The 26,897-nt window shown below is 43.1% G+C and overlaps 3 protein-coding genes and 1 long non-coding RNA gene across 4 annotated transcripts; all 4 read left to right on the forward strand.

Moving 5' to 3' along the window:
* The first annotated feature begins 889 nt into the window (after positions 1-889).
* LOC145449174 (uncharacterized) lies at positions 890-1,544 on the forward strand. Its single transcript, XM_080327644.1, has 2 exons — positions 890-1,132; positions 1,191-1,544. The coding sequence occupies exons 1-2, from the start codon at positions 978-980 to the stop codon at positions 1,387-1,389; spliced, it is 354 nt and encodes a 117-aa protein (XP_080183770.1). The 5' UTR covers positions 890-977; the 3' UTR covers positions 1,390-1,544.
* Positions 1,545-6,750: 5,206 nt separating this feature from the next.
* Positions 6,751-20,866, forward strand: LOC145447611 (TAF5-like RNA polymerase II p300/CBP-associated factor-associated factor 65 kDa subunit 5L). Its single transcript, XM_080325851.1, has 13 exons — positions 6,751-7,092; positions 9,244-9,394; positions 15,154-15,338; positions 15,397-15,538; positions 15,593-15,690; positions 16,893-17,083; positions 17,150-17,220; positions 17,286-17,534; positions 18,578-18,659; positions 18,725-18,944; positions 19,004-19,111; positions 19,783-19,924; positions 20,683-20,866. Exons 1-13 carry the CDS (start codon positions 6,973-6,975, stop codon positions 20,799-20,801), a joined length of 1,878 nt encoding a protein of 625 aa, XP_080181977.1. The 5' UTR covers positions 6,751-6,972; the 3' UTR covers positions 20,802-20,866.
* LOC145447612 (uncharacterized) lies at positions 7,099-8,719 on the forward strand. Its single transcript, XR_013917663.1, has 2 exons — positions 7,099-7,428; positions 7,962-8,719. It is a non-coding gene; the product is annotated as an uncharacterized LOC145447612 (long non-coding RNA).
* A 2,458-nt stretch (positions 20,867-23,324) lies between the features above and the next one.
* On the forward strand, positions 23,325-26,588 carry LOC145447610 (uncharacterized). Its single transcript, XM_080325850.1, has one exon. The coding sequence runs from the start codon at positions 23,420-23,422 to the stop codon at positions 26,129-26,131; it is 2,712 nt and encodes a 903-aa protein (XP_080181976.1). The 5' UTR covers positions 23,325-23,419; the 3' UTR covers positions 26,132-26,588.
* The last annotated feature ends 309 nt before the right edge of the window (positions 26,589-26,897 follow it).

Below are 26,897 nucleotides of genomic sequence, written 5' to 3' on the forward strand. Positions count from 1 at the left end.
TAACACACCCCACACAGCTCTAATACCGGTATATCTGATTGCGTGAACAGGGAGAGAGGATAATAAATTGATAGCACTATATTTGTAATTCCCGATCATATAGACCGATTCAATCATTATTTGTGGAACTTTTTCGCGCTTCGCGCGTTTAGTCTAAATCATCTAATCTCACTAATCAGTATACACCCAATGTAGCTGATAAGTAACGGCAAAAAGCTTACGGCCTGAAGCGGGTATGGGGGCGAACCCCCCAGAAGTTCGGGTTATCACCCTATGGGGGCCTCAGAACCAACGATTTTGAGGGGCCTGACGAAGTGCTATTATGTTCCTGCTGATAGGAATACCCAACATTGTTGGTATCAAAACATGATTTGGTGTGCTGAGCGAACGCAAAAATACTTTACATCTCAAACTATATAACACCCTACTCGCAGCCATAACGGTTCTCTACATTCTGAGCACAGTGGGCAGGCGCGTCCTATCCTACTTCTCTCTCTCTCTCTCCCTCCCTCTCTCTCTCTCTCTCTCTCCATATCATTGAGTAGAAAAAATCTTATCCGCTCCTAATGTCACTGAATTTGACCAAAATCGCACAACATTTCACGAAACAGCATGATTTTAGTGAAGTGACTAGGCCTAACAGTATGTATAATGTATATAACATAAGTACAACAGGTATAGGCCTAGGCCTGTATTGGCCATATCACGATGGTATAGTGTTCGACGCACTCCCTCCAATAGCTTTCGAACTTTGAAATACACAGGGATATCCATGGGAATATCGTACGAGTGATTTAAGTATTCCTATGTTTACTTTGGAATAATAAACTTCACGCATCATTTGTGTTTTGCTTTCAAAGCGATTCATTTGCACAACAGCGTATCTGTAACTTATTACATGACCTTTTGTGCTGATCCGCTCCGATGAAAAGCTATCACTTCATAGCCAAGCTACAGGTCCGAAAACACGGCGCAGTATGAGTGGAAGGATTCATTATTCGGAAGACGTTGTTGCAACGTTTGAATTCGGAAAACCTCGGCTCTGTACAATAAAAGCGAGAAATAGCATATTTCGAAGCAAATTTGGTTTCGGCGTAGCTGCTCCAAATAGTAGGCAATGGAAAGGTCACAGGTTTGTAATTTATGAGGATCGTGTTCATGAATTCCGCTAATGACATGTATTTCTGTAGGATCAATTACCTTCAAAGAAATGGCCCTGGATTCGATGCAGGTTTGCTTGTGAACGACGTCATTTTAAGAGTGAACGAAACGCCCGCTGAAGATTTTGGTCACGATGATCTCGTAAACTTTTTAAGGAATTACGAAAAACACATTCTCAAACTCACAGTCGTTCAACCTACTCAGGATGAACTAGAACCGAAGGCATGAACATAGTTGGCGACTGGAAGCGTAATAGAAGTCTACCAGCGACGGCTTCATGGCGGGGCGAATGCTCCATTCAAGTCAAGCGACGGAGAGGGATAGAGAACGATTTTTCAACTTCTTCATATTATTATTAAAAGTAGCCAATATTACGTTAGAAATGGTATAGTTCAGTGGTTCCCAACCCAGTGTTGGGATGACTCGAGTCATGACTTGACTCGAGTCAGACTCGAGTCACTTTTTCGTATGGCTTGACTTGACTCGAGTCACTTTGCTAAAATGACTTGACTTGACTTGACTCGGCGTATCAGAAATGTGGATTGACTCGTGACTCGGAGCAAAATTCACGAGTCAATTTCAAGTCATCAAGTAATCGGTGTCGATAAAAATCAATGCATATGTTCGGATTGCTCGCGCAACGCTGGTGTAACCCGTGAGAGCGACCAATCATTCAATGACCGTGCGTTTTACTGAGCCTTCATTGTTCTCTCACAAATACATTGATCGCAAACGACGTGATCGAAGCTTACAGCCTACGTTGTCTTAACTCTCTAGAAAAGTAATTTAATACCAAAATGTCACTTCTCACCACATGCCACAATAGTTGCACCATAGCAATTTACAATGGAGACCAGTGATTCCGAATCTGTGTGCCACCACAGATATTCCCAGGTGTGCCGCGAGTATTTCTTTAATTTTGTAAAGGAACCGCGTAATATTGAAGATAAGGCATTTTTGACCGGCTCGCCGAGCGGTAAATTTGATAAAACTACGGGTATCAATGCAAAGCTGCTTCTGCACTGATTACGAAAATATAAAATGTATTCTGCTCATTGTCCTGGAACCCCCCAAAATCAGCATTGTGATCGAATTTGACATCGTGACGCAAAAATGCTGTCTAGCTCAGTGGTTCTCAACCGCCGGTCCGCGGACCGGTGCCGGTCCGCGACGACATTCCTACCGGTCCGCGAGGTATATTACAATTTTATACTTCAATTTCAAGATGTAATGTTGAAGGCTTGTCCATTGATAGAATACATAAAACATCAAATTTTAAAATAATTCAGAAGTTCGTGAGGTGTCATTAGGGCTTGAAACATGTTCGATTTGACTTAAAGATCAAGACATGTTATACGACGAGCGACAAGTACAACACAGGTACGAACTGACTCATCGCTAAACAGCGCAGTTTGCGCGATCATTCGTTTTCGATTCATTCATTTTGTGTAGGACGGTAACTGGGGCACCCTATACCGCCCAATTATATAAATATATCGTCTTTCAATTAAATAAAAGGGCAAAAGAAAACAGGAAACAAACGAACATCAAGATAATGAGTTTTCGGCCCTTATTAAGCGCCTCCATCGTGGGCGGTCGTGGGCGTCTTCGAGCGATAGCCCGCGTTGCGCTAGCTCGGTCTCTATTGTTGAGCGCCATGTGGTTCTATTCCAGCCACCTCTGCGCCATGGCTCCGTCGGAATGTGGTTGATGATGGCGGCGGCTGGTTGATCGTCTTGATGCCGCACTAGATGACCGATTAAGCGTAAGCGTCGTTCAGCAGCCAGCAAACGGCATGGGACTGTTTTTGTGAGTTTGCGCAGAGCATTGGTGGATATGTGCTCCGGGTGGTGGATGCCGAGTGCGAAAGCGGAGGAGTGCATCGTAGTTGGCGTTGAGTGTCTTAGCCAGCTTTTCTGTCAGCGTGAGTGCTTCTATTCCGTAGAGAAGAACCTACTCGACAGTGGCACGGAAGATGCGGGTCTTGAGCTGGGTTGAGGCACTTGAGTGGAAGAGGCTATATGTAGCCGTTTTGCCGCGCCCCAGGCCTTTGCTCGCCTCGCCTTGAGCGCTTTTCCAGAGTCAGCGACGTCAATACCGAGGTATACAAAACTCGTTACATACTTGAGATCGATATCTCCCAGTTGAATTGGTGTCACGTTCGCCGGTAGAGCTGGTATGGCCAGAACCTCAGTCTTCTTAGCGTTGATCTGGAGGCCAACAAGAGCGGCGGCGGCCTCTAGCTGGTTAACGAGACGCTGTGCCGATGCGGTGTTCGGGGCAAGCAGGGCTAGGTCGTCTGCGTAGGCAAGAATACCTACGTGGATTGCCTCGCGAGTCGTACGCGTGCGCGTTCCTTGCCGTGGCCGCCATTCGAAGAAGTTCGTAGTATCCGGGAAGGCCGTTCGCAGCACGAAGTCAAGGATGACCACAAACCAGAATGGTGCCAGGGTGTCACCTTGAAGCACACCAGCCGAAGTGTTGAAATCTCCGCTTGGGCTGTCATCTGCCGCCCAATTGGAGAGGGGTCGAGCTTGAAAAGTGCCCGAAATTATTTGGCAAATGAACCTTAATCACAGCGTATTTTTCTGAAACTTTTCCCAACAATTTTCAATTCATTTTCGCGCTTTGCGCGATTTAATGTCACTAAATGTCTTGCATATTAGGTGCCCTTCTCCGAGATATACGCATGATTTATAGAAATAGGCATTTATGCGTCAGCCATTACCTCGCCACGACGTACCCACCCCTAATGAAGTATAGGCTAACATGGAACTCCGAAGTGTGTGCCAAAAATTCGGCAGCGAGAAAACCGATTCAGTCATTAATGATCGATGATATTCGGTATTGCCGCGATTAAGCTACATAAACTCTCTGCTTACACCGAGTAGAACGAATGTGCTCACAAGTACAGGTGAAAACATCCACCGAACTGTAGGGTCTGGGGGTGAATCCCCCGGGTGTTTGGCTTATCTCCCTGTGGGGGACCAAGACCAACGTTTTTGGGGTGGGCTAACGAAGTGCTTTTGCGGCCCGGATTTCCGGATGGCCGGTATAGTTGCGGCAAGGTGTTTTCCTGCGGCACACATTGTTTTCGTAGTTGCCAGAGTAGCGTATGCATCTGATGGAAGTGGGCAATGAGCAAGTTAGCACGACAATGTGTTTGGTTCAACCTGGTGCTTCGTTCAACTTGGTTCGAGTTGGCGGGGTCGGTTAAACCCACGACCTTCGGTGCGAAAGACTGTAAACGACTCTCGGCGGTAGCACGTTTATCTGGATAAGGCGATTTTACCTCGTGTAGGCAGACTGACTACCATAAAATCACATGGATGCTATCATGAAGATAATTAATTTTACGATCAAAACCCTTTAAATGTCCCTCTTTAGCACTCTATAATTGCAAAAAACGGTTGCATACTTTACATTTCGGCTTCATTTCAATTTTCGAAGTGCACCGGTCCACCAGACATTTTTTTTAAAATTTTACCGGTCCGCGAGGTGAAAAAGGTTGAGAACCACTGGCTAGCTCTTTCTTCTTAGCTTCAGTCTCGTTTTGTCATATATAATTGTTTCGTCACAGTGCCAAGTTCGGTCACGATGCAAAATTCAAGACTGATTTTGGGCGGTTCGACGGCCATGAGCAGAATAAAATTTATGTGTTCGTAATCTGTACAGCAAAAGCTGTCCATTAGTACCCGTTTTATTGATTTTAGCGCTCGGCAAGCCGGTCAAAAATGGCCGTTAAGTTGCCTTCGGTCAAATGGAAAGTATGGCGTAACCCAAATGCTGTGAGCCGTTCAGTATCGCTGTGTTCACACCATTTAGGACACTATGGTTGCACAGACGATAGGAGCGAGTGCTGCCAACCAATGTTCCCCCTAAGCCAGTGGTTCTCAACAGGGGGTCCGCGAAGCATTTTCAGGGGGCCAGCGGAGGCTTCAAATTTATAAAGCAGAATGTCCGTCTGAGATGAAATAACCTGCTGTGCACATTCATTTTAGTTGCTAAATTCTCAATAGCCTGATACAAATATTTTGCTGTGCAACGAGGTTTTGTTGAGGATTGTGGAAAAAATAAACAGTTGGATTAGTAAGGTCAATTACGGTGATTTCGAAATGTTTACAAAAAAACATTTTCTCCCGTGATAGACATAACCATGTTTCCAGAATAACTTCAAGATGAGCTGTTAGATAGAAATGAACACTGACATGAACAGGTTTGACCTCATATGTTCAATAAAAAATTGTTTGCCGATTTTGGTGCCATATATTTGTTGCGATCATATACCCAAATGTGTCGTCGGAATCGTTACGCGTTGCTGTTCCCAGGGTTGTAATGACTTGAGTCGCGATTTTCTGATGACTCGAGTCATTTTCTTAGAATGCGGAAATGCCTCGACTCGAGTCAATCTGCGTATTGACTCGACTTGGACTTGAGTCATTGCGCATGACGCGGACCAAGTCATATGACTCGAGACTCAGACGGTCAAGGCCGACTTTTAATTGTAAATTTCGAAGGATAATAAAGTGACCACACTATTAGGAGTTCGTGTATTAGTACTGGTACTTGAAAACTCAACCATATAATCTGTCAAAAGTGAGGGAAATGGTAAATGCGAACTATTCGATATCACCAAACCGAGTTATAAAAAGTGGGTTTGAACAAGACTAGAAACATGAGCAGTCATGACTTGGACTCGGACTCGAGTCATAATACTATGACTTCGACTCGGCCCTCTGCTAGATGACTTGGACTCGGACTTGACTCTGTGGTGAATTGAAGATGACTCGAGTCAAAACTATAAAAGTACTCTCTTTGTATACATGGATTTTCAGCACTCGTTCATACCAAATCGAAGGCGAGGATTTTCAAGACACGACCACGTATTTCAATAAATGCAGTTGCAGAATTCGCTTTGAAATAATAAAAAGTCAACCCAATTTCTACGTAAATAGTACGATGTTTTTTCAAGAAAAGTCATTTTGCCGCTGTTTATTACTAGCCTACAGTTATCATTTGCACAAGACAGATGACGATTGTAAGATAATTTAGCTAAATTTGAACTAAAACTGCGGGGGTCCGCGAAGACAAAAAGGTTGAGAGCCACCTCTAAGCTGTGCGCGCGCACTGCTGACAAAGTCTGCGCGCATAGAAAAATGTGTGGCGTGCACAAAAAAGACGAAGTGAGATTTTTTATTCGTTTCGCACTGTTGTCCAAGGGACCGCGCAGTGAGTTGGTGAGTGCGCGCAAACTCGTGAAAAATTAGTGGGAACATTGCTGCCAACTATGCCAGGTGGAAATCAGGCCGTGATTAATACTGGACAAAAGTGATGACCTTTCCAAATAGGCGGAGAACATGATCAATGATCATCATTACTACTACCTTAGTACCTTCTCTGTTCTTTGAGTTTGCAGTGTAGCACCAGCACCTCTTTCTGTTTATATAGGTCTGTGCCCTTTCTGTAGCTTTGAATGCATGTTCTCATTGACGCATGACTGCGTTTAGCCTGATGAATAAAATGACCAGTGACCAACTTCCGAATATTTTTGAAATATCTTAATAAATTATATGATACTACGAAGTTTTGGATCTTAGAAATAGTTGCCGAGAAAGATAAATCGGTAAATTAGCCGAGAAAATATAGTTGTTTTGGTTATGGCTCAATCAAACAAGAACTGCGCCCAGCTGAAAGCGCGAATGTCAATCTACAGTACGACTACTATATTGTGCCCCCCGCGTATGGTATTGGCTCATGACTTAGTAGATCCAGCTTGTATATGGCTGTAACTTAGTTGGATAGATTCGTAAAATGAAAAGGGCACGATCAGAACACATTCAAGCGTTAGTTCTTGGGTACTTGAAAAAGCGAAACTATACCGATTCAGAGGCAAGCTTTAAACTGGATTTCAAATTCGAGGAATCTTCTAGGGTGAGTTACGAAGTGATGGCTCGGTATCCATGACCCTGTATGGAATCGGTGTCCTGTGCTCACACTATGTTTTATTTTTTATTAAATTACTTTAGCTTGGAAAATCATCGCTGCTCACCTGATATTATATCAGGCAAAAAGGCCAGCGATTCCAATCAGGTCCATGACAAGCTCAATCGCCGACTATTGCACAATATCACTGTCATAGAGGTGGCGAGTAAGCAAGACCTTTTTTAGGTCATATCGGCACCTCCAGTCCAATTTTATGTTTGTTGTGTTTGGCGAACCCGTGAAACAATATATGTCTGTCTGTATTCACCATGTATGGGCTGTCAGGTTTACTTGAACGATCGTCAGGCTCTGGCCTACCTTCCGCTGTGGAATTGGTGGCAACGTCCATTTAATTACTTGTTTATTCTATGCAAGAAACCCTTCGGTCTGTTATGGTCACTCACAACTTATTGCTGAAAACAACCTGTGTTTCCGTTCTGACCTATAGTGATCTAGAAAGATTAAAAATTGGTTTCGGCTGAAGTCAGCAATCCCAAATGCCAATTTTGTCACTAGCCTTATATGCATTGCTTTGTAAGTAGGCTATGATTGAACCTGTATGCTCGATTAAATTACACCACTCAAAGCGACTCTTGGAGATAAACAGAACTTCAACATCCAATGGATTAATAAATTCATGTTGAAATGAGTCAGTGGCTATTCGTCCGATACCGCACAAATAATTTTAGGCTATTCGTCCGGCACTGTGTGACGTAAGCCCGCTACTATGACTTATGAGACTGTATGCGTTAATGACAGACCTCGGGTGTGTATTATCATATCTATCCCGTATATTCCTGCTGCCTCAACCGATTTAGGAACTGATGCAAGCGTCGTTGACCTAACCAATCGCACGTAAACTTGTACAGCCAAGACAGAATTTTCATATCTGCTGTACTACTAGTAGCCATGCCTGATGTTACTGCGCGGTATAGTGCTTGTAATACGAACTGAGAGAGACCGATGGTCTGTATTTTCATACAACCGATATACAGAACAAACGGACGGCATCAATGATGACACAGAAAACATGCGCATCGGCGCATGCAAAGTATTTGGTGTCGGATAGGAGAGATTGATATTGGATACAACCTTGCAAGTCAAGTGGTCTGATAAAACCCGCATGAAACAAGTATAAGTGCCTACTTTACAACCCAAAAACCTACCCTAACCACTATACCATATTCCTGACAGCAACCCTTATATAAATATATATATCTTAACCCCAAACCTAACCCTAACGCGGTCCTCATTCTTAACTTTACCCGACCCTAAACCCAAATTTTACCCACATTCTGAAGTCTCGCATGCCCAATTGTGGCATCATAGCGATTTACAATGTAGTTACGTTTTGAATTGCTATGGCCGTATGCTGTCAAGTGTGACATGCTGACTTGCTCATGTCTCCACGAACTGTTAGGACAATGTGAAGCTTTTTAGAGACCTCGTGTGACTGTCATATATTTGCTACCCAGGTCTGGTTACTGATCTGTCCCGTACATCCTCTAAAATTAGTTGTTGTGTCTGGTGCTCAATCGCTAGTTATGAATCGCACAATAGCTAGCGCCCCCTTCAATACCAATCCTTAGAAATCGGTGGCCGTCGTGGTTGCAGATCTCGTGATTTATTAGTGAAAAATAGTGACTCGAGTCATTAAAACGCTGTAAAACAGGCACATATAACGCATGAAACCACAGTTGTGCAATCTATAATGCCTGACGCCGTGCCTCGTCTCGATAACTATTCAGACTGATTCGGGAATACTAACATTTAGGGTGGCCAACAGATCTGCAGGACAAATAGCCTGAAAAATTATTCGTCCGGTTCTGGACAGGTAGACACTTTCTTAAAATAAACCTGAACATTTTCGGCTGTCATACGTCAGGGGCTATCGTCAGCAACTAGTAAAATATTGATAAAAAAATTACCCCTGAGCTGAGGCCCTGACAATTGTCAGCCAAAAATATTTGAGTTTATTTCAATATGAAAATATATATCGTACAGTTTGGCGCTTCTTCGATAGTTACGTAGTTCTCTTCCGGTTTCTATGTCTGTCAATGACTTATTTTGTTAGCCTGATATAATACCTCATTTATTCAGGAGATGACCTCCCGATTATCAGAGAACGCGGACGGATCTTCAACGAATCATGTTGGGATATCAGTCTTCGCTATCGACGAGTACTTCTCGACTTTTGAGGATTTCATAAAGTTCTCCCATCAATCATTGGAGAAGCATCCGAAATTACATGGTACAGTCATTTCATATAATTGCTGTACCCAGTTGTGATAATTGACTTCTGATTCTCAAGTTGATTGTTGCCTTGCAAATTCATAAACTTGTCCTTGCACACTCAACTGCTTGAATAGTAGGTTAATAGCTGAGGATTGTGTTCTTCCAGTATGTCAAGCAGATTACTAGCTTATTTATTCTCACAATTCTTTATTTTTAATATAACACTGTGTCATATTGTTGAGAATGATATATTTAAGTCTGATACTCTGATTGACGGAACTGATTAGTATGGTGCTATGCATTTGATGTGACTATTTTAAAAGTTTCTTTCACTTAAAAATATCCAAAAGCACAATGATGGTGTTAAATCCAGCAATCGAAAAAAAAAAATTCCCTGTGATGAAAGTGATGGTTTCAGCTAAGTCGAACCTATGTCTGCTCTAATATTTATCAGTTGAACTGGAGTAAAACCAACTCTTCGAAGGATTTACTTTCAGAAAAACTTACTTGCATCAGTTAGTGCTTCCGATTGATTCTGTTTTGAAGGAGCCCAGTTTTTATATTTTCACTGTCACATACAAAATTGAAATTTGAACAACGCTTGATTTAACAACTTGTACCCAGCTCTAATAGCTTTGTAATCTAAATATAAGTAACATCATATCGCAAATGCTTTTCTTCTGCCAGGAGATGCAATTGAGTCGCTACTATGTCACAAATATAGGCCAGAGTAGTAGTTAAATCGGTGATGGACTTAACACTCTTTAGTCCAGTGGTTCCCAACCGGGGAGGAATTCCCCCCTTAGGGGGAATTTTGCGATTTTTAGGGAGGAATTCCGCTTTAGAATTGTAACGAATTTCCCATGTTCATGTCCGAACTGTCATGTAGCCAACCCGTTATATCCGAACGTATGCTCCTTTATGGCTGTTTTTATGCTGAAAGTATGTTCAAATTCTATTTGAAATCTCTTTTTCACATACAAATTCCCCCTTGTTTTTTTTAACTAGTTCAGATGTGCTGCAGTTTGCAAGACAATTTTGTAGGCCAGCGACGGCCCCTCAATCAAATATATCCTAAGCGAGCAAATGTTGTGCTGAATCTGTCACAACAAGGCCTCTAGTGAAAGTATAGCCTATTTATCTTAAATTTTCAAGTCAACATTTCCAGACAGTGACAAAATATTCCAACGACATCGATTCAAGTCAAAGAGATCGCTAGCCTTGCTTTATTTTTAGTGAACAGCTACCTGATCGAAAAAAGACATGTTAAACTTGGTGCAATGCTGCCGAAACGCAATGGGTGTCCTAAATTTCAATGAGCTCAAGCAGGGAATCTGATCACGTGTATGTTATATATCAGGGCTGTGAACAAGTCACGAGGCACCGAGTCACAAGGTCAATCTCACTTTCATAGTTTTGACTCGAGTCGAGTCATTTTCAATTCACCATTGAGTCAAATCCGAGTCCAAGTCACCGAGCAGCGGGTCGAATCCGAGTCATGGTATTATGACTCGAGTCCGTCCGGGTCCAAGTCATTGTGTTGACTGCTCAGTTTCCAGTTGAAGTCTTGTTGAACCCATTTTTTATAACTCTGTTTGGTGATATTGAATGATTTGGATTTATGATATACTAATTTTCCTCACTTTGAGCAGCTTCTTGTCGCATTTTCAAGTACTAGGACCAGTAGACAAAATTCCAATAGGGTGGTTACTTTACTGTTATTCAAAATTACAATGAAATGTCGGTCTTGGCCGTCTCATAGTCTCGAGTCATGTGGCATGGTTCGAGTCATGCACAATGACTCGAGTCCAAGTCGAGTCAATACCCAGATTATCGCGAGTCGAGTCGTTTCCGTATTTTGAGAAAATGACTCGAGTCCGGTCATAGTGGTCAACCCTGCTATCTATGAATGTACCAATAATATTGGGCAAATGCATACGCAAACTTGAGAAAAAAATCTCGAGACCAGTAAATTTATGCATGCTGATTTTTCACAGCAGTTATATTATCGATTTGTGCATGGTAAGCCGAAAACACAAATGGAAGTGATGTGGGGGTCTGTTGAGTCAAGCCTTCCAGAATTTGTTTGATTGAGACCAATACCATTGTTTTTGGAGGTCTACAAAGTGTTATTACAGCACTGCTAGAAACAAACACTCGGTACCGCCCGTCTTATTCTCTCAGTCAACAGGTGTTTGCGCGGTTAAAACGACATTTTTTATTCATCGGGCAGATTTCTCCTAAGGGGGGAATTTTGGCTTAAATTTCGGCCAAGGGAGGCACGAGAGGAAAAAGGTTGGGAACCACTGCTTTAGTCTTTACACTTTGATTTCATGTAATTGCATGAGAGAGATCCATACTATCAATCTCCAATTAAAGGGGTCTCAAATTAAAGATGAAATGTGTTCGAAAATCCTTGGCAACAACCATTTTCCTCAGAAAGCCACCACCGTATACCAGCTGCAAGTAAAAGATTCACACAAGTGTTACTTTCCACTCTAGCTTATGTCTGTAATCCTTTGCAAAATTTCTGGCACGCATCACTTTTTCGGCGTGATCAAGCAGCTAATTTGAGATAGTTGTCAGCCGATATTATGTATACTTGTGTGTGCACAAGTTTGATTACAGTAATGTGTATGCCGTATGGTACTGGCACTCTACAGATGACGTTATGTTGACGCACTGGCACTGATATCCAGGACATTGAATATGTGCCATGGGAGTTTACTGGCAAACTACATAATGGGACAGGGGAAGTAGCGAACAGCATTATATGGCCTTTGCCTTCATTTGCGTCAGCGAAAGTGCCGCGTTCTTCATCAGCGGAATGATATATTTATAAGGCTTATGCACAGGTGGATTTTGCAGTAGTAGGCCTATAGCATAGGTGGCCAACCTTTTTGCTATTCACTGCGGCATTTCGATCACTCATGTAGACTACAGCTGCATTCCAGGGCATAGCTGTAATGAACCAACTGGATCAGTGATTCCCAAGCGCGGCCCCCAGATAGCCTTCTTGCGGCCCCCAAAATATATTAGGAAATCGATTTATGACAAAAAATAAAATTTATATTTATAAAATACTCTTGCTTAGCTTGTCCTCTGTAGTCTTTTATTATAGAATTGCAGCAAAGTTGTGAGTATAGACTGCGAACGTTACGTCACTGCTGTTTCAATGCAATGTGTCCTAACTTTCCAGTTGAAAAAGCAGTAGCTATAGATATAAATAAGTATTGATAACTTTCAAAACCGAAGGAAAATCCTGGAAAAATGGTAATTTTTCCCACTTCGTGGTCGCTTGACTAAAAAAGAAAAAGAGGCTCAACTCCCGGAAAATGCAGTTTTCTTTCACATTAACAGGTGGTTGACTGAAAAAATGGTCAACTTTATGGTCCAGCTCCCGAAATGGCCGCCGTAGCGTTCCTACAGTGCTGACTTGATGCATGTCAGTCGAATTTGGCCCTATATGTAACCGAAATCCTAAAAAAAGAAGACAAAATCTCAAAAAAGAAGGCATTTGGGCGTCCTCCGAGGACAAATCATCTTAAAAGAGGACGTATGGTAACCCTATGATAACTAGATGTGCAACACGTGACTCGCGGTTGAATACGCCGAGATGCATACTGCTTATCCGGCTAAAAGCAGCATAATTGGTAGTCCTATAGTCAGGGCCGTAACTGCCGCACCCCAAATCCCCCAATTGAAGGGTACCGAGCTCGAAGGGGGCCCAACATTATTTCGTGAATTAGCGTAAATTATAGAGTATTTTTTGAAAATTTATGCAACTTTTTCAAAAATCTTTCGCGCTAGGCGCGATTTCAATCTCGATTATTGGGTACTCTTCCCCAAGAAAAAATACGCAAGATTTATAGAAATGGGTATATCAGCGTTGGCCATGACCGCACCACAACGCACCAAGACATATAAAGTTTTCGGCCATGTAACATGTGACCCCGAGAAGTGTGTCACAACGATCGGCAACGAGAAAGCCTTGGCCGTAAAGGACTGCTCTTATGCTGACCCAAAACTTTGAAATACCAAAAACTTCGTTATATATACAAAATACATATAGGTTTACTTGTTCATATAGGCGCCTAAATGACTGGCGCCAATGTTCTTGTCTTGGCAATCTGAATCTCACAAGACAAATATCATCCCACAGGAAAGAAAATTAAATGCCAGTGAAGAAATACCAATCTGAAATCATGTGATCTTTCAGTTTAGTAGGTTTGGACAATTCTACATTTTTTGATATAGCAGACAGGAGGTCACGAAATTACATCATGTAAAGAAGTCATACCAACGGGTTCACCCGCCCGAAGATCTTTAATTTTACGGGGTCTGCAGTTTCAAAGACACCTCACTCAGCTCTACCGATAAATCTGATTACGTGGGCAAAGAGGACAACCGTGCAATTCCCGATCTTATTCACCGATGTTATCATGAATTATCGAGATATTCGCGCGTCGCGCTGTCTGACTAAACAGTACAACTTTAATTTCGTTGCAAAAGCGAAAACGTGATGCGGGATCGGTTTATCACCCTATGGGAGCCCGGGGTCCTGACGAAGTGCTGTTACGTTCCTGCCAACAGGTATACTACAGAAACAGGATGAAAATTGATAGCAATACATGCAATTCCCGATCATATTGACCGATTCAGTCATGATGAAACTGAAGAAATTTCTCGCGCTTCGTGCGTTTAGGCGAGAAGAGCTGATTCACTCATCGAACACCCAATGCTGCAGATAAGTAGCGGTAAACAGTGTACAGTTTTGCAACTCGCCAGGGCAATAAAACTACTCCGGAATAGCCATGATTACTGTTTGGGTCCGTTTCATAGCCGTAGTACTCGTGCGGCCCCGACCGTACTCTGAAATTCTAAATTTGGCCCTCACACCAAAAAAGTTTGGGAACCACTGACTGAACTGGATGCTAAATAACCATGTTAAACTGTCTATTTCCAGTGCACTCCGGACTCCTTTATTTTATCATATCAGCTTACGATACGCATAGAATTTGCGAGTGGTCATGTCATGAATAGTTTCTAGGAATCGTAAATTTTTCAGATTCACTAATGAACTTTGTCATAATTGTTAGTAGTTTCACATATTCCTATCAAGCATTTATCCTTGCTCGGCCCATGTGATCAGATTCACCAGTAGGTAGAGTTGATAGAGCGGGTGTTTTCGAAAATTTAGGGCAAGTCATGAATGATGCATCTTCGGGTGGACCAATTGTTACTAGTCACTTTGTTGTATGCTGTTATTTCTTGACCTCTCATCAAGATTGTCGGTATAGTGGAATCGCCTAAACGTACCAGAAACAAATTTCTTTCGTGAGGAACACACGATTCCAAGTTGGTATTTCTATATGAGGCGCATCATTTTCCTCTGCTTTTCACGTCTGTACTATGGGGCTCAGATTGCAAAGAGCGCTACTGTATTGAAATTGAGCGCGCACAGAAAATTTCCGACGACACATACTGATAGAATTACTTGTCCACAGCCGCAGAAATTTCATTCTACGCCCGCAGGTTGCCCACCCCTGGCCTATAGGAATTTTATCACGGAGAGAGAGAGAGAGACAACACTATATCCTAACAAGCTGCAATTTTTGTTTGTTTCTGCCAAAAGTTCTGTTCTGTCTCTTTCGTAAGATATATTTTTTTGTTTAGTCCGAAAATATGAGTATGAATCTACAATCTACATCACTATTAGAAGATACGATTTCTGTCGTACTGTTATTTCGCGGACTGCTATCCGCCAATTTTCAGATATCGTGTATCCGATGTTCTGTCACATATATTTGGATCTTGTGATGGCCGGTCGAAAAGGCGACGCAACAAATTTTTTCAACCACTTCGAAGACAGAGTCGTGAAACCTCACTGCGCCCAATATCCACCGATCCAGGACCTGGCCCAAATCATCCAGTCGTCAGACATCGACTCTTGTCATCAGGTAATGAAAGAAAGATTCGCACCGTTACCGACGAGGCGTAATGCACTTTCGCTTTTAGATAAAAGAGTTCCGGCAAAAGAAATTCTCTGTCAATGTTCCACAAGCGACGAGTTCAATATTAATGCGGTACTTGCATGCGAGCCCCTGCCTCGCGTTATTGAAGGTGATCAACCTACGATTCTGTCTTGGCGTGATCGAAGGTACTTGAGGGCAGACGAGAATGGTGATTGCGGCTACATGTCATTGCTTTACAGATGAAAATGTGCTTGAATTGTTTACGAACGGTACTAAAAAGACTGCTGCCAAGAGCGCTCCCGATCTTATTCATCCTGCTAAGAGAAAGATTGTGGAGGTGATGTTTAGCATTTGCAATGCAACTGAGATTGAAGTTGTCTGATGATAAACCGAGTAATCAAGTCCACTTCTGTGATCAGGCTCACACTTCGATTTCTAGCCTACCAATCAAATTGCTTAGACCTTTTAGCTTTTTCGACTTCAAAATTTTTATACTACGTTGCGTAGGGTTACCATACGTAACATAGTGAGAAGTTGTCCTCTTTTTTTGAAAAATTAGGTTAAATATAGGTTAAAATTCGACTGTGATATAGGAAATCAGTACCTCGAGTAACGTTCGGCGTGTAGGCCTATTTCGGGAGTTGAGCCGCAAAGCTGACCATTTTTTTAGTCAACCAACGGAGAATTCAACAAAAGTATATATTTCCGGAGTCTAGTCGGAAAAATTGCCTCTTTTTAGTCAACCAACCACAAATTTGGGAGAAATTACCATTTTTTCCGGATTTTACTCCAGTATTGTAAGTCTGAAAAATTCGAAAAAGTGTCCTCTTCAGATTTCCGAAATATGGTAACCCTAGGTCCCTAGTTGCAGAAAGCGACAGGTCATATGAAATCCCTGCATTTATGGAGTGTTTACTGGGATACAATATATATTTACGGGCTAAGGAAATTGCACTTGGTCTATGGTTCTTGCTTAGTGAGGGGTGTGCAATCTGCTGCGTGCGGATAAAAAATTTCACTTCAGTAATAAACTACTTCTACTTTTTCTGAACTCAAGTAATTTTTGCCATTTTCACTACTTACTCAAGGGGTTATGTTTTTAGACTATTTCCATTTCTGCTTACTCAAGTACTTTTCAGCCTTCCATCTTTTACTTCTACTTGAAGTAGCTTTAACATGTCTTGGAAATTTCCGAATACTAGACCCACCTCTTAGCCCTCGTGGAACTGCCAATTAATTATTGTTTCAATTATTGCCGACAATCAAGGATGACCGAGATTGGCTTATTATCAAAAATCATATGTGTGAGTCTTGGCCTCCAGTGAACCCCTGAGACCGACTCGGGGAACGCTAGTTAAGAATCACAACACAGCGTGATTTCCTTGTAACGAGTCAACCCAAATGAAAATTGCTACTTCGAAAATGGAATTCAAGACACGGTACTGCGATAATTCGATCGGCTTTCAATGTTGTAAAATCTCTACTATATGGCGCTACAGATTTGACAAACTTCGAATCCAGCAACCTATTTTACCGCAGGCCAAATCAAACGGGATCAAGAACGAGCCCATCACCTTGACGGCACCTTCGCTTTTGTCCCCTTCCGCTACCTCGGCATCAACTGAAACCGCGCAGTTCGTAACTACAGACATCGATTTGAAAACGCTAAGGCAGTCAATTCAGAAAGTTTCTGATCTGAAGCCTTCAGTAGATAATATATGCCTTCATCGGTAACTGCGTTATTCCGTCTACCGCGAATGCGACACCATAAGTAAAACGAGATCTGATTGTTTCAGTATTCAGAAGTCATGTTCCACTGGCCTGACTCACGCCACTTTTTCCAATACCTTCCAATGGTTGAGCACAGGTATGTTAATGTTGTTAGCAGAGAACTGTAATTGACCTCGGTAATTTGAGTGTTCTATCATGTAGGAATGGAGGATTCGACTGTGAGATTATGGAACATGTCCCATGACGAAACTCAAGTCGGTAAAATGGATGGAAGTCGAGAGGATACTTCGCGAGACGTGTCTAAAGTGTATCTGGGTTGCGACTCTTCGACGTTACACCGAAATTCGCCCAATCCCAAAGGTGTTTTACGCGCGCATTCCGACACTGTGAGCTGTTCCTGTTTCACGCACGACGATAAATACTTGGTCACCGGCTCGGAGGATGCAACAGGTGAGTTGTAAATGGGCTAGAGCTGTGCAAAAATAAGTTTTGGCGCTGTGAATAAATCGATAGGCTGCCTTAACACCACTGCCCACAGGATTTGCTTCATTTTCAGCGATTTCACAAAATAGTAATATCTATTGTGGCAAAGTTTGCCACCTCGCTATATCCAAACGTCTTGTTCTGGGCAGGCCTGAAGGGAGACTGATGCTTTTTCATCTTGAAAAGGGCCCGTGACAGAGGTAGATAAAGACACTGATCATTAATGTAAAAAGTATGATGTCGATTCGCTTGAAGTTTGTTAACTATGGAAATAGCCTCATTAAAATAATATTGCTGTAATTCGCAAATGAAATACTTCCCATACTAGAATCGGCATGAACCAACAAGCGGGTAAAATACATGAAAATATATTTCCCATGTGATCATTAATATCTGGAAGAATCTTTTGTCATGCTAATGTACGGTAGATTTCATCAAATCAGCTTCTGATTGTCTTGTAACCAAGTATAAATCTGCGACGTTTCTTCTACTTCAGTATCGATGCTGACTGCTATTACCGCTGCTGGGCTGACCCCCATATGAAGATCCAACGAATAAACACACACCAATCTGTAACCCGCTTCATGCGAGGCAAAAACTTGAAATGATAACTCGGAATCCGTCAACCCTTGCTTGCAGAGTTTTAAGTAATAAAAGTCATCAGTAGTGCAGTGTATTGTGAGAAATATCACATACAGTCCACGCAACATACTCTTAGGGCGGAGATCACAAAGTTAGCTTACCCGGTAGTATGCTAATCGTCTAGTGAAGACTGGTAAACTTGGTGCATAAGATTTCGCGTGAGGATTATCCCGAGTCGTCTGGCGAAACTTGTAATCCAGCGAAGTAGGTTGCCATGATGAACAGTTTTTAATCATATGATTAGCGTTTTCCCGGTAAAAGCTAACTTTATGATCTCCGCTCTAAATCCAGGCCAGGTCCACTACGGATTGCATTGCTCAGCATTTCTGTTGGATCATATCACCAATAATTCCGGCCTTACCATTTAGTGCGTCTCTGGGACGTAGCGGCACGAAAGAACAAAGTCGTTTACCACGGTCACATGTATCCTGTTTGGTGTGTAGCCACAAGGTGACAGCTCTCTGTGTACTACTTTGCTATGAGGTCCCCTAACGCGCCACAATGCGCTCGTGCAGCAATTACAGCTTCTACTTTGCGACCGGCTCGCTAGACAGGACCGCAAAGCTGTGGAGCTTCGAAAGGACGCATCCGATACGCACTTTCGCCGGTCATCAGTGTGACGTGGAGAGCGTCGCGTTTCACGGTAACTCCACTTATGTCGCGACGGCGGATAAGTCTGTGCGGTTGTGGGATATCAACTCGGGTAAAACGGTCCGGTTATTGTTAGGACATTGGGTATGTACGAGCTGGAATACGGAAGTATTTGTGGGCGCTGTTTGCACGATTTGTTGTAGGCGCCGGTGTTAGCTATCGCTTTTAGCCCGGACGGGAAGTTTTTGGCTTCGGCTGGCGAAGACGGACGCATTCGCATTTGGGACATCGCGTCTGGTAACCTGATTAAGGTAAGGTATGGTTAGGACTGTAATTCACCGGGGGTCAATGGCGTAAAATTTCTACTTTATGGTAGCACTTTATTTATCACATTACTGGAGCAGGCATGTTTTCAATTCCAGTCTACTTCCGTTCTTATATAACAATGTCTTTGACGACAATACACTTTATTTTTACTGACTCTTTCTGCTTCATCTTTTTGGGAAGTATAAAGTAGTTTTTGCATCGGTTTGTGTCTCCTATGCGAGTGGAATCATCGTAGCAACTGGCCAAAAATAGCCCTTGTACAGAGTTGAGATATTAAATTTTCAAAATATTTGCTCTATTTGGAGCGTCATTTGAATATTTTGAGTCACATCTCTCAATTTCCATTAAAGCTCGCCTCCAAAATTTAATATAAAAAGTCGTAGATATTCAGAACTAGATATCCCTACTGAAGATATGCGACACCTCAACCAAACTACTTCTCGCCAGGATACAGATACTGTATTCCTTGTCGCACCACAAAACGATGTCAACAATAACAAACAATACTGCCGTTTCCTTGTACTCCACAGTTTTAATATGTCTCAGAAATTGCTACTCCTACTTGTAATTTGTAACTTTACGGTGTCTCTTCTGCTTCTACTTAGGTAGCAATACCGACTACTTTTGAACACCTCTGGTGTATAAATTTCTCTAGGAAATCCGAGGGCACGAGGGGTCTGTGTACACTCTAGATTTTAGCCCGGACGGGTCTATGCTCGCGTCGGGCGGAGCCGATTCCTGTCTGCGAGTGTGGAACACGAGGACGTCACAGGCCCCTGCCACCCGTGGTAACACAGGTGAGCTTCCAGTTCAGTTTATTATTTAATTTCATCCAATTGACACACCACGACTTGGAGTAGTCTTTAAATCAGACACCCACCTTTGTCTAGGCCGACTAAAGCCGAGGCATGCACAGTGCGCACTGAATGAAAAGTAATAGAACAATTGAATAGTAATATATTTATACTGAAATGAACCCGCATATTTTTATTTATTCATTTACACGATTGTTGATATACATTGTTCTTTCCAATTCTCTACTAGTTGCTGATGATTACCCCTGACGAACTGTCAGTCGAAAATATTCGGGTTCGTTTCAATAGGTATTGAATATACCATTGAATTGTATATTGAAGTTCTGTACTTCCAAGAAGCTCGTTCGTAATAGAACAGTGGTACCCAACGTGACGATATCGCCCTCCAGTGCGCGATTTTGAGAAATAATGGGGCGAAAATGTTGAAACGTCCTGTGAGATATATCTAATTACCACCGCCAAAAAATGCACGTGAAGACCTATGCTCCCTCTGAGCTGCGCACGTGCGCTAATGCGCAGTGCTGACACGGTCTCTGCGCACAAAAAATTCGAAGTGATGACCTTTTTTTTAGTCGGTACTGTTGTCCAAGGGTCTGCGCAAGGCGAGGTCGAAATATCAGATCGTGTCCCGGTAATCCCAAACTCTGACTAGTATTTTTTCAATAGAGCCTGCTTGCAGTAGAGCCTCGCCCTCGGCGCGAGTGTGATGTTTAATTGTTCACGAAGTCGTTCTGTTGCAGATGTAAACGACCCAAAAGTGAATCCGGACTATGTGGGCCGGTGGCATTGCGGCGGCGGGATCGTGCACAGCGCGAAATTTGAAGCGACGAATTTACTGCATTGTGTTGTTGGCGATTAGGTCCGTGGGGCTGCTCTTATTAATTTTCGTTCTCATTTTTTAAAATATATCAAATCATGTTGTGACATCGTGTCCTGAATTGCGAAAGGAATTGATCGTTCGACCGCTTGAAGTTGGAACTGGACGTAGTAAGCTACTCTAAAGAAATTATTGTGGCCCTGACGGGATTGTATAAAGACTGCGACCAAATGGCTAGGGTTATCGAGTCCGATCGCGCGAAGGCACGATGTATGTTATGCCGAATGCGATCCATGCGTGGTTTGAAGAGTACCCAACCCATGAACTCTAGACGAGATGTCTCGCCATATGGTAATTATTCTTCTCGTTCGAATCGAGTGAGTGTATTGATCCGAATTTGACCGACTGGATCATTTCACCGAGGTATTGAACAGCGGTTCGCTGCCGAGTTATCTGACAGGCGTGTGTCACGAGTGGAGTTACAGCAGGTTTTGTATTCAGATCGTACAGCGCTGGCCCAACCAGCGACTCCACCAGTTGAGCCCATCATCATCAATGTTTGCATGGCTTGACTCTATCCGCTTTTGCATATAGGTTAGCCTATGTGAGTGGAAAACGGCACCGAATGAGCTTCTTTCTCATGCAAGCACTTCTGAAGTGGTGATGCCGTCGAATCGAGAAGATTCTGTAAATGGATAGAGAGATCACTGCGAGCGTTCATTCTGTTCGACCTTATACGACAGTGCGTCCCGGTGGTAGGGGAGAATGTAGGTAGGGCTGTTCAAAAATAACTTTTTTTTCTGGATTCCAGCCATTCAGTCATTAAATTGTCAGGTTACCCTAAAAAACGCTGCACACCAAATTTGGTTCAATTCTAACAAATATAGGGTTCCACAGATCCAATTAAATTTTTTAATTTAAACAGAAAAATAAAAATTCAAATTTTTCTGTCAACCCCATGAAATTGCTGAGCTGTCTTCAAAGACGATGTTAAACAAATTTGACTCTATTCCAACCAGTAGAAGCGGAGTTATTGGAGTTTTTCGTTGATAATCCTCGGATCATCCACCAACCAAGGAGCCCTATACTTGTTAGAATTGAACCAAATTTGGTGTGCAGCGTTTTTTTTAGAGTAATCTGACAATTTGATAACTGAACGACTAGAATCCAGAAAAATTAGTTATTTTTGAACAGCCCTATGTAGGGGTGGGCAATTTTAAACACTGACTCTTAATCGATTTAAACCATTGCTGATGTCACACTATTTCGATTCAATTTATTGTTAACAATTACATTTCCTTGCACCACAAGACTGTGATAGAATGAAAGATATGGAGATATCGAAACGACTTGTAGTAGAGTCTTCAAAATCAGGCCACCTTCCTGGTCTAGGCGATGTAAAAAGGAAGCATGCACTTGCACAATACACACGGAATGAAAAGTAGAAGGTAGTATAAAAAGACAGGCGACAAAAAGAGGTGGCATGTGTCGGAAGGCGATATCGATATGTCAGGCTGCGGACCGGCAAACTGGAGGGCTGTATTGATTTGAATCAGGCTAGTCGAATAAGGTCATTCCGATACGGAGGTGGTTAGTAAACAAGCACATATACTATTTCGAAGGGGATTCGTCTACTTCAGTAGTTACGTTATTTACAGCTTCTACTTTGACAGTTATTGGAGTCCAACTAGGCCTACTTACTTTCTACGTTTAGACTTGGTCCAGTAGTATTTGGACAGCTTCGCATCACTGTCATAAGGGAAATTGCTATGACAGTAGGGTCATCATATTTAGGGATCCTGAAAGGAATACACTTTCTACAAATCATACAGGTTATTACCGGACCAGTCCTTTCCTTCCTAACCAAACATACTGATTTTTCTCGGGAAATCCTCCTGTGTTGACTAAAAAAAGGGTCGTCATTAACCGGACATATGGTAACCATACATGACAGTAACTAGACGATGCTGTATATGGTAAAATTGATAACTTCGAAAATTACTCATATTTTCATCGCCGTTGCTCATTCTACGTTCGTCGTGAAGACGCATCTTTCTATTTTGAGATCTTCTTTTGAGACAGCATGCGGAAGCAACATTTCGACCAATGGGTGGAGCATGGGAGCGTATGTTTTGATTCTCTTTGTTGTTGTGACTGTATTGATCATATGACTTCGCAGCTGAAGGTCGCATTATTACCTTTGTTAGTAGCAATCGTTTGACGTTAAATACCGGTAGATTGTATTGTTCCTGACATTGCACTGTATGCATGTCTTTCGCGAATGCTAAAAGGTCAGCAAGCACGATTATCTTCTTGCATGTTCGTCTAAAATCCAGAGATATCTTCAGCTGAAGAGAGACGCCATTACGGCGAAAAAAAGGGAAGTTGTTCTCGCTTGCAGTCGCTCTGTAGGGGAACTACCGTTTTGTTTTTAAAGGGCGATGTAGACGAGTTCTTGCAAGGGCGTTTCTTTCGTCAATTGTATGCAATACATATTTAAATTGCAGCGCGTCATGTGCATTTTACATATATACATATGCTTCGCGTCATATGCAGTACATGTTACGCATGTAATCATAATTATATTTTAAACAGGGAACAAACTTAATACGATTGAACTTAACAAAGACATTGTATTCGAACCCCAGAAGGAGAAAATAATGCTATCGGTTGGAGATAGTGTAGAAATGGAGGTTCCTGAAATTCCATCCTCGGGAATGTCTTCATGCAAAGACACCAGCAGCTTCTCCCAGGTCGTGTTTCCCAGCATATCCGATTATTTTCCGCCGGGACAAGATGTACAAGTGTCGTACATTTTGGCCGAAACGGTAGAGCAGTCGTCCCGGGATTGGTTGGGTCTTTTCAAAGTTGGATGGACGAGCCCCCGGGAATACGTGACATTCATATGGGCTCCGAAAGCGGTCGATCGCGCTTCAGGTAATAGGTCCATTAGCGCCACGTTTCAGACGTATTACCTGCCGAAGAACAGCACCGAGTTTTACCAGTTCTGCTATGTGACAAAGCAAGGACAGGTCCGCGGTGCCAGTACGCCATTTCAATTCCGTAACCCGAATGAGACCGATTTGGTAGAAATTGAGGATGAAACCGGCCTAATCATGCTTAAAACGAGATCCTCAGTTCTCGAAGAAAAGTTTACCGCCTTGAGTAAAGAGAAACTGGATTTGGAAAGTAAAATGGCCGAATTGAAAAATGCGAATGCTCAACTTGAAGGATCTTGTCAGGCGTCTAATTCTCAAATCGCCGCCCTGCAGAAGGACATCAAGAAGAAAGAAAATGAATGTGACGAGTTGAATAAACGGATCGTTGCGCTGAACGATAGACTCGAAAAAGTAAAGTTATGTTTGCAAAACGCAGAAGAAAAGCTCGGCAAGCAGAAAGTTGTTATGAAGGAAAACACAGTAAATCTGCATCAACTCGAAAAAGAGAAAGCTGAATTGAGCATGAAACTGCAAGTTCAGCAGGAAGAAAGCAAAGGTGAATTGTCTCGCTTGGTTGAGCAATTGGATTCCAAGTCCACACAGCTGTCGGAGATGGAAGCCGTCATCATTGACATGACCAGAACTTTGGAAGAACGCAAAGTGGAAGAAACGGCTCAAAAATCCGAACTGGCACGCGACAGGGACGCTGCAAAAGTGCAAACGACGCAATACAAAGAGGAAATATCGCGGTATAGAACCCAACTCGCAAAGTCCAAAGAAAACCACCAAGGCGCTTTGCAAAAGTTGACCGTGGCAACGGAAAAGCTGGCTTTTATGGACAACGACATTCAGGACAAAGCTTCCAAGCTTCTCGCGTACGAAGAGAAATCGAGGATGCTGAAGAACGAGCTACGTGAAGCCGAGAAGAAACTGGTTGTGGAGAAAGTCGCGCTTGAGAAGCAAATCACTAACCTGGAAGACAAGTTAAATGCGAGCGAAGCTTCAAAGCGTCTGATTTCGAGCGAGCTGACTGAGGCTCGCGACCGTCGAGATCAGTTGATGTCCGAGTTGAATCAAGCTAAGAAATCGAAAGAGCAAATGACCCGAGACTTGGACGCTTCCAGGAGGCAGCTTTCTGAGTTGGACAAAAACTTCCACGAGGTCAAAGAGCAGGCCATTCGCGGGGAGCAGAAAGTCGTTGAAAAACAACGCAAACTCGAATCGGAAAGAGCACAAGCCAAGGAGAGAGAGAAGTCTTTGAGAGATCAAATTAAATTAATCAAAAGTCAGCTGGAAAGCGCAGACAAGGCCGTCGCTACAGCTGCGTCTGCTCATTCGTTATATGAGACTAATGAGAACGGAACTCAAACCAAATCGGGGGGAAAGAAAACTGCTGGAGAAGAAGAGCCAGATGTGAATGAGTTGAAGATGCAGATCGAAGATTTACGAACCCGACTGTCTATGGGGGCTGCCGCGTATACTGAAAAATACAAAGAATGCCACAAGCTAGAGCGGAAGATGAAGAAGATACAGCATTGCAAGTCCGCTCCAAAAACGGACGCAAGGCCTGTCGATGACGAGTCGGCGACAGCTGACTCCCAAGAAGACTCGGGGCAGGGCGCCAGGTCTAAGAAAGCCGCCAAACAGGAACCGGAAGACACCGCTGCCGGCGGTAACTTGATGTCGAAACTCGAGCAATTCTTTATGGCCATTGCCGACCCTGACGTGGAAGCTAACGAACGCGCGAACAATCTCAAGCTGCGCTTGGAAGAGTTGGAAAGCAACGTGAAATTCCAACACGGCCGCTACAAGAAATACAAGCAGCTGTACCAGGAGGAGAGAAAGTCTCGCGTCGCGGAACAAGCAAAATCAGAGTCGGAGATTCTCAGGCTTAAGACAATCGAAGCGGAGAAGGAAACGCTCCAGCACGAAAATGAGGCTCTCAAAGAGCAGCTGATGGAGTTTGTCAAGAATTCGAGAGACGAGAACGTCGTGAAGACTCGGGAGATTGTAATTCCGACTGCGACTGGGGTGACTTCGATTCCGAGATCAAGCTACCCTCACGAAGAGGAGAAGTCGGAGTATCCGCACGCGAGCCTGCAAGTCAAAGACTCAAGCTCGGACAGTGATGTCAGCGGAGAATTCCACATGGCCAACTCCGGATTCGCGCCCGGGCTACTTTGTCCCAACAAGGAAGCATCGGATGAGGCGGATGCAATCGCGATACCCCGGCCGAATGGCGAGGCGCTCACCCCGACAGGCGGGGTGATTAACCGTCAGCCAACACGCTCGCCACCGATGATCGAAATAATATCCAGTGGCAGCGACGAGATGTCGGCGTCTCCCAAAGCGGCCGGTTCCAAACCGGGGTCGAAAAAATCCGGCCGTAACCGGAGGTCCAGGGGCAAGGGCAAGAACCACAAGCTCGCTTGAGAAGCGCGCGATCCACGTCGATTATACAGATTTTTCGCGGACGTTGTGTAAAAAAGCGATGCACTTATAGGCTTTACTATTGCCGTGTGATTAAAAATTGTGAATCGCGTGTTTGATCCAGCCTACCGTTCTCATACTGCCTGATTGATAGATAACGTAATCTTGTCTGACTAGTTAATTCCGGGATGTATCATGCTATGTGTAATTAAAAAGAGTAGGTGTCCGAACTCATATTCTTCCCATCTTTAGCTGGTGTCCTACTTCAAGCATAGGTGATGCTTTGTTTATCTTGCACGTAATACAGATTTAATCGGTTGCGTATTTTATCATCCCGACGTTCTATCGTGAATATTACATATTGCTGTCTGTCTTCTGATATCGTATTTTTGTATTCTTGTCGGTGTTTTTTCGTGATTAAGAGTGCAGAATATATATTTGGGAAAATCCTCTTTCCACATACCGCGTCAGTGACCTTGCGGAGAAGCTCAGTTCTAAGAAGTAGACAGTGAGACTCAATCCACCCACTGCCCTGCGATATTATTAGCAACCGAAACAGTTCCTCATAATTGCGATTGAATAGGCGTTGTTAAATGAGCTTTCGCATTCTTCGCGGTGTACATTGCGTGACAGAACAAAAACATTCACAGCGTCGTGACTACGCGCTTGTCGGTGGTCACAGGACTAATGTAAATACTGGATTGGTCTATTCACATTCATCGAGTTTCTGGTTTGAGTGACTCGAGCTCATGATGAAGCGAGTCGTGAG

This window comes from Botryllus schlosseri, chromosome 10, assembly GCF_051294905.1.
Source record: "Botryllus schlosseri isolate E-star chromosome 10, Bs_hap1, whole genome shotgun sequence".
NCBI lineage: Eukaryota > Metazoa > Chordata > Ascidiacea > Stolidobranchia > Styelidae > Botryllus > Botryllus schlosseri.

Excerpts from the sequence above, each read along its gene's own strand:
- LOC145449174 (XM_080327644.1), top strand. The coding sequence starts at position 978 with ATGAGTGGAAGGATTCATTATTCGGAAGACGTTGTTGCAACGTTTGAA. Across the intron at positions 1,133-1,190 it reads AGGCAATGGAAAGGTCACAG|GATCAATTACCTTCAAAGAA; the intron begins GTTTGTAATTTA and ends GTATTTCTGTAG.
- LOC145447611 (XM_080325851.1), top strand. The coding sequence starts at position 6,973 with ATGAAAAGGGCACGATCAGAACACATTCAAGCGTTAGTTCTTGGGTAC. Across the intron at positions 17,221-17,285 it reads CTTCCAATGGTTGAGCACAG|GAATGGAGGATTCGACTGTG; the intron begins GTATGTTAATGT and ends TCTATCATGTAG. Across the intron at positions 18,660-18,724 it reads GTTTGGTGTGTAGCCACAAG|CAATTACAGCTTCTACTTTG; the intron begins GTGACAGCTCTC and ends GCGCTCGTGCAG.
- LOC145447610 (XM_080325850.1), top strand. The coding sequence starts at position 23,420 with ATGCTATCGGTTGGAGATAGTGTAGAAATGGAGGTTCCTGAAATTCCA.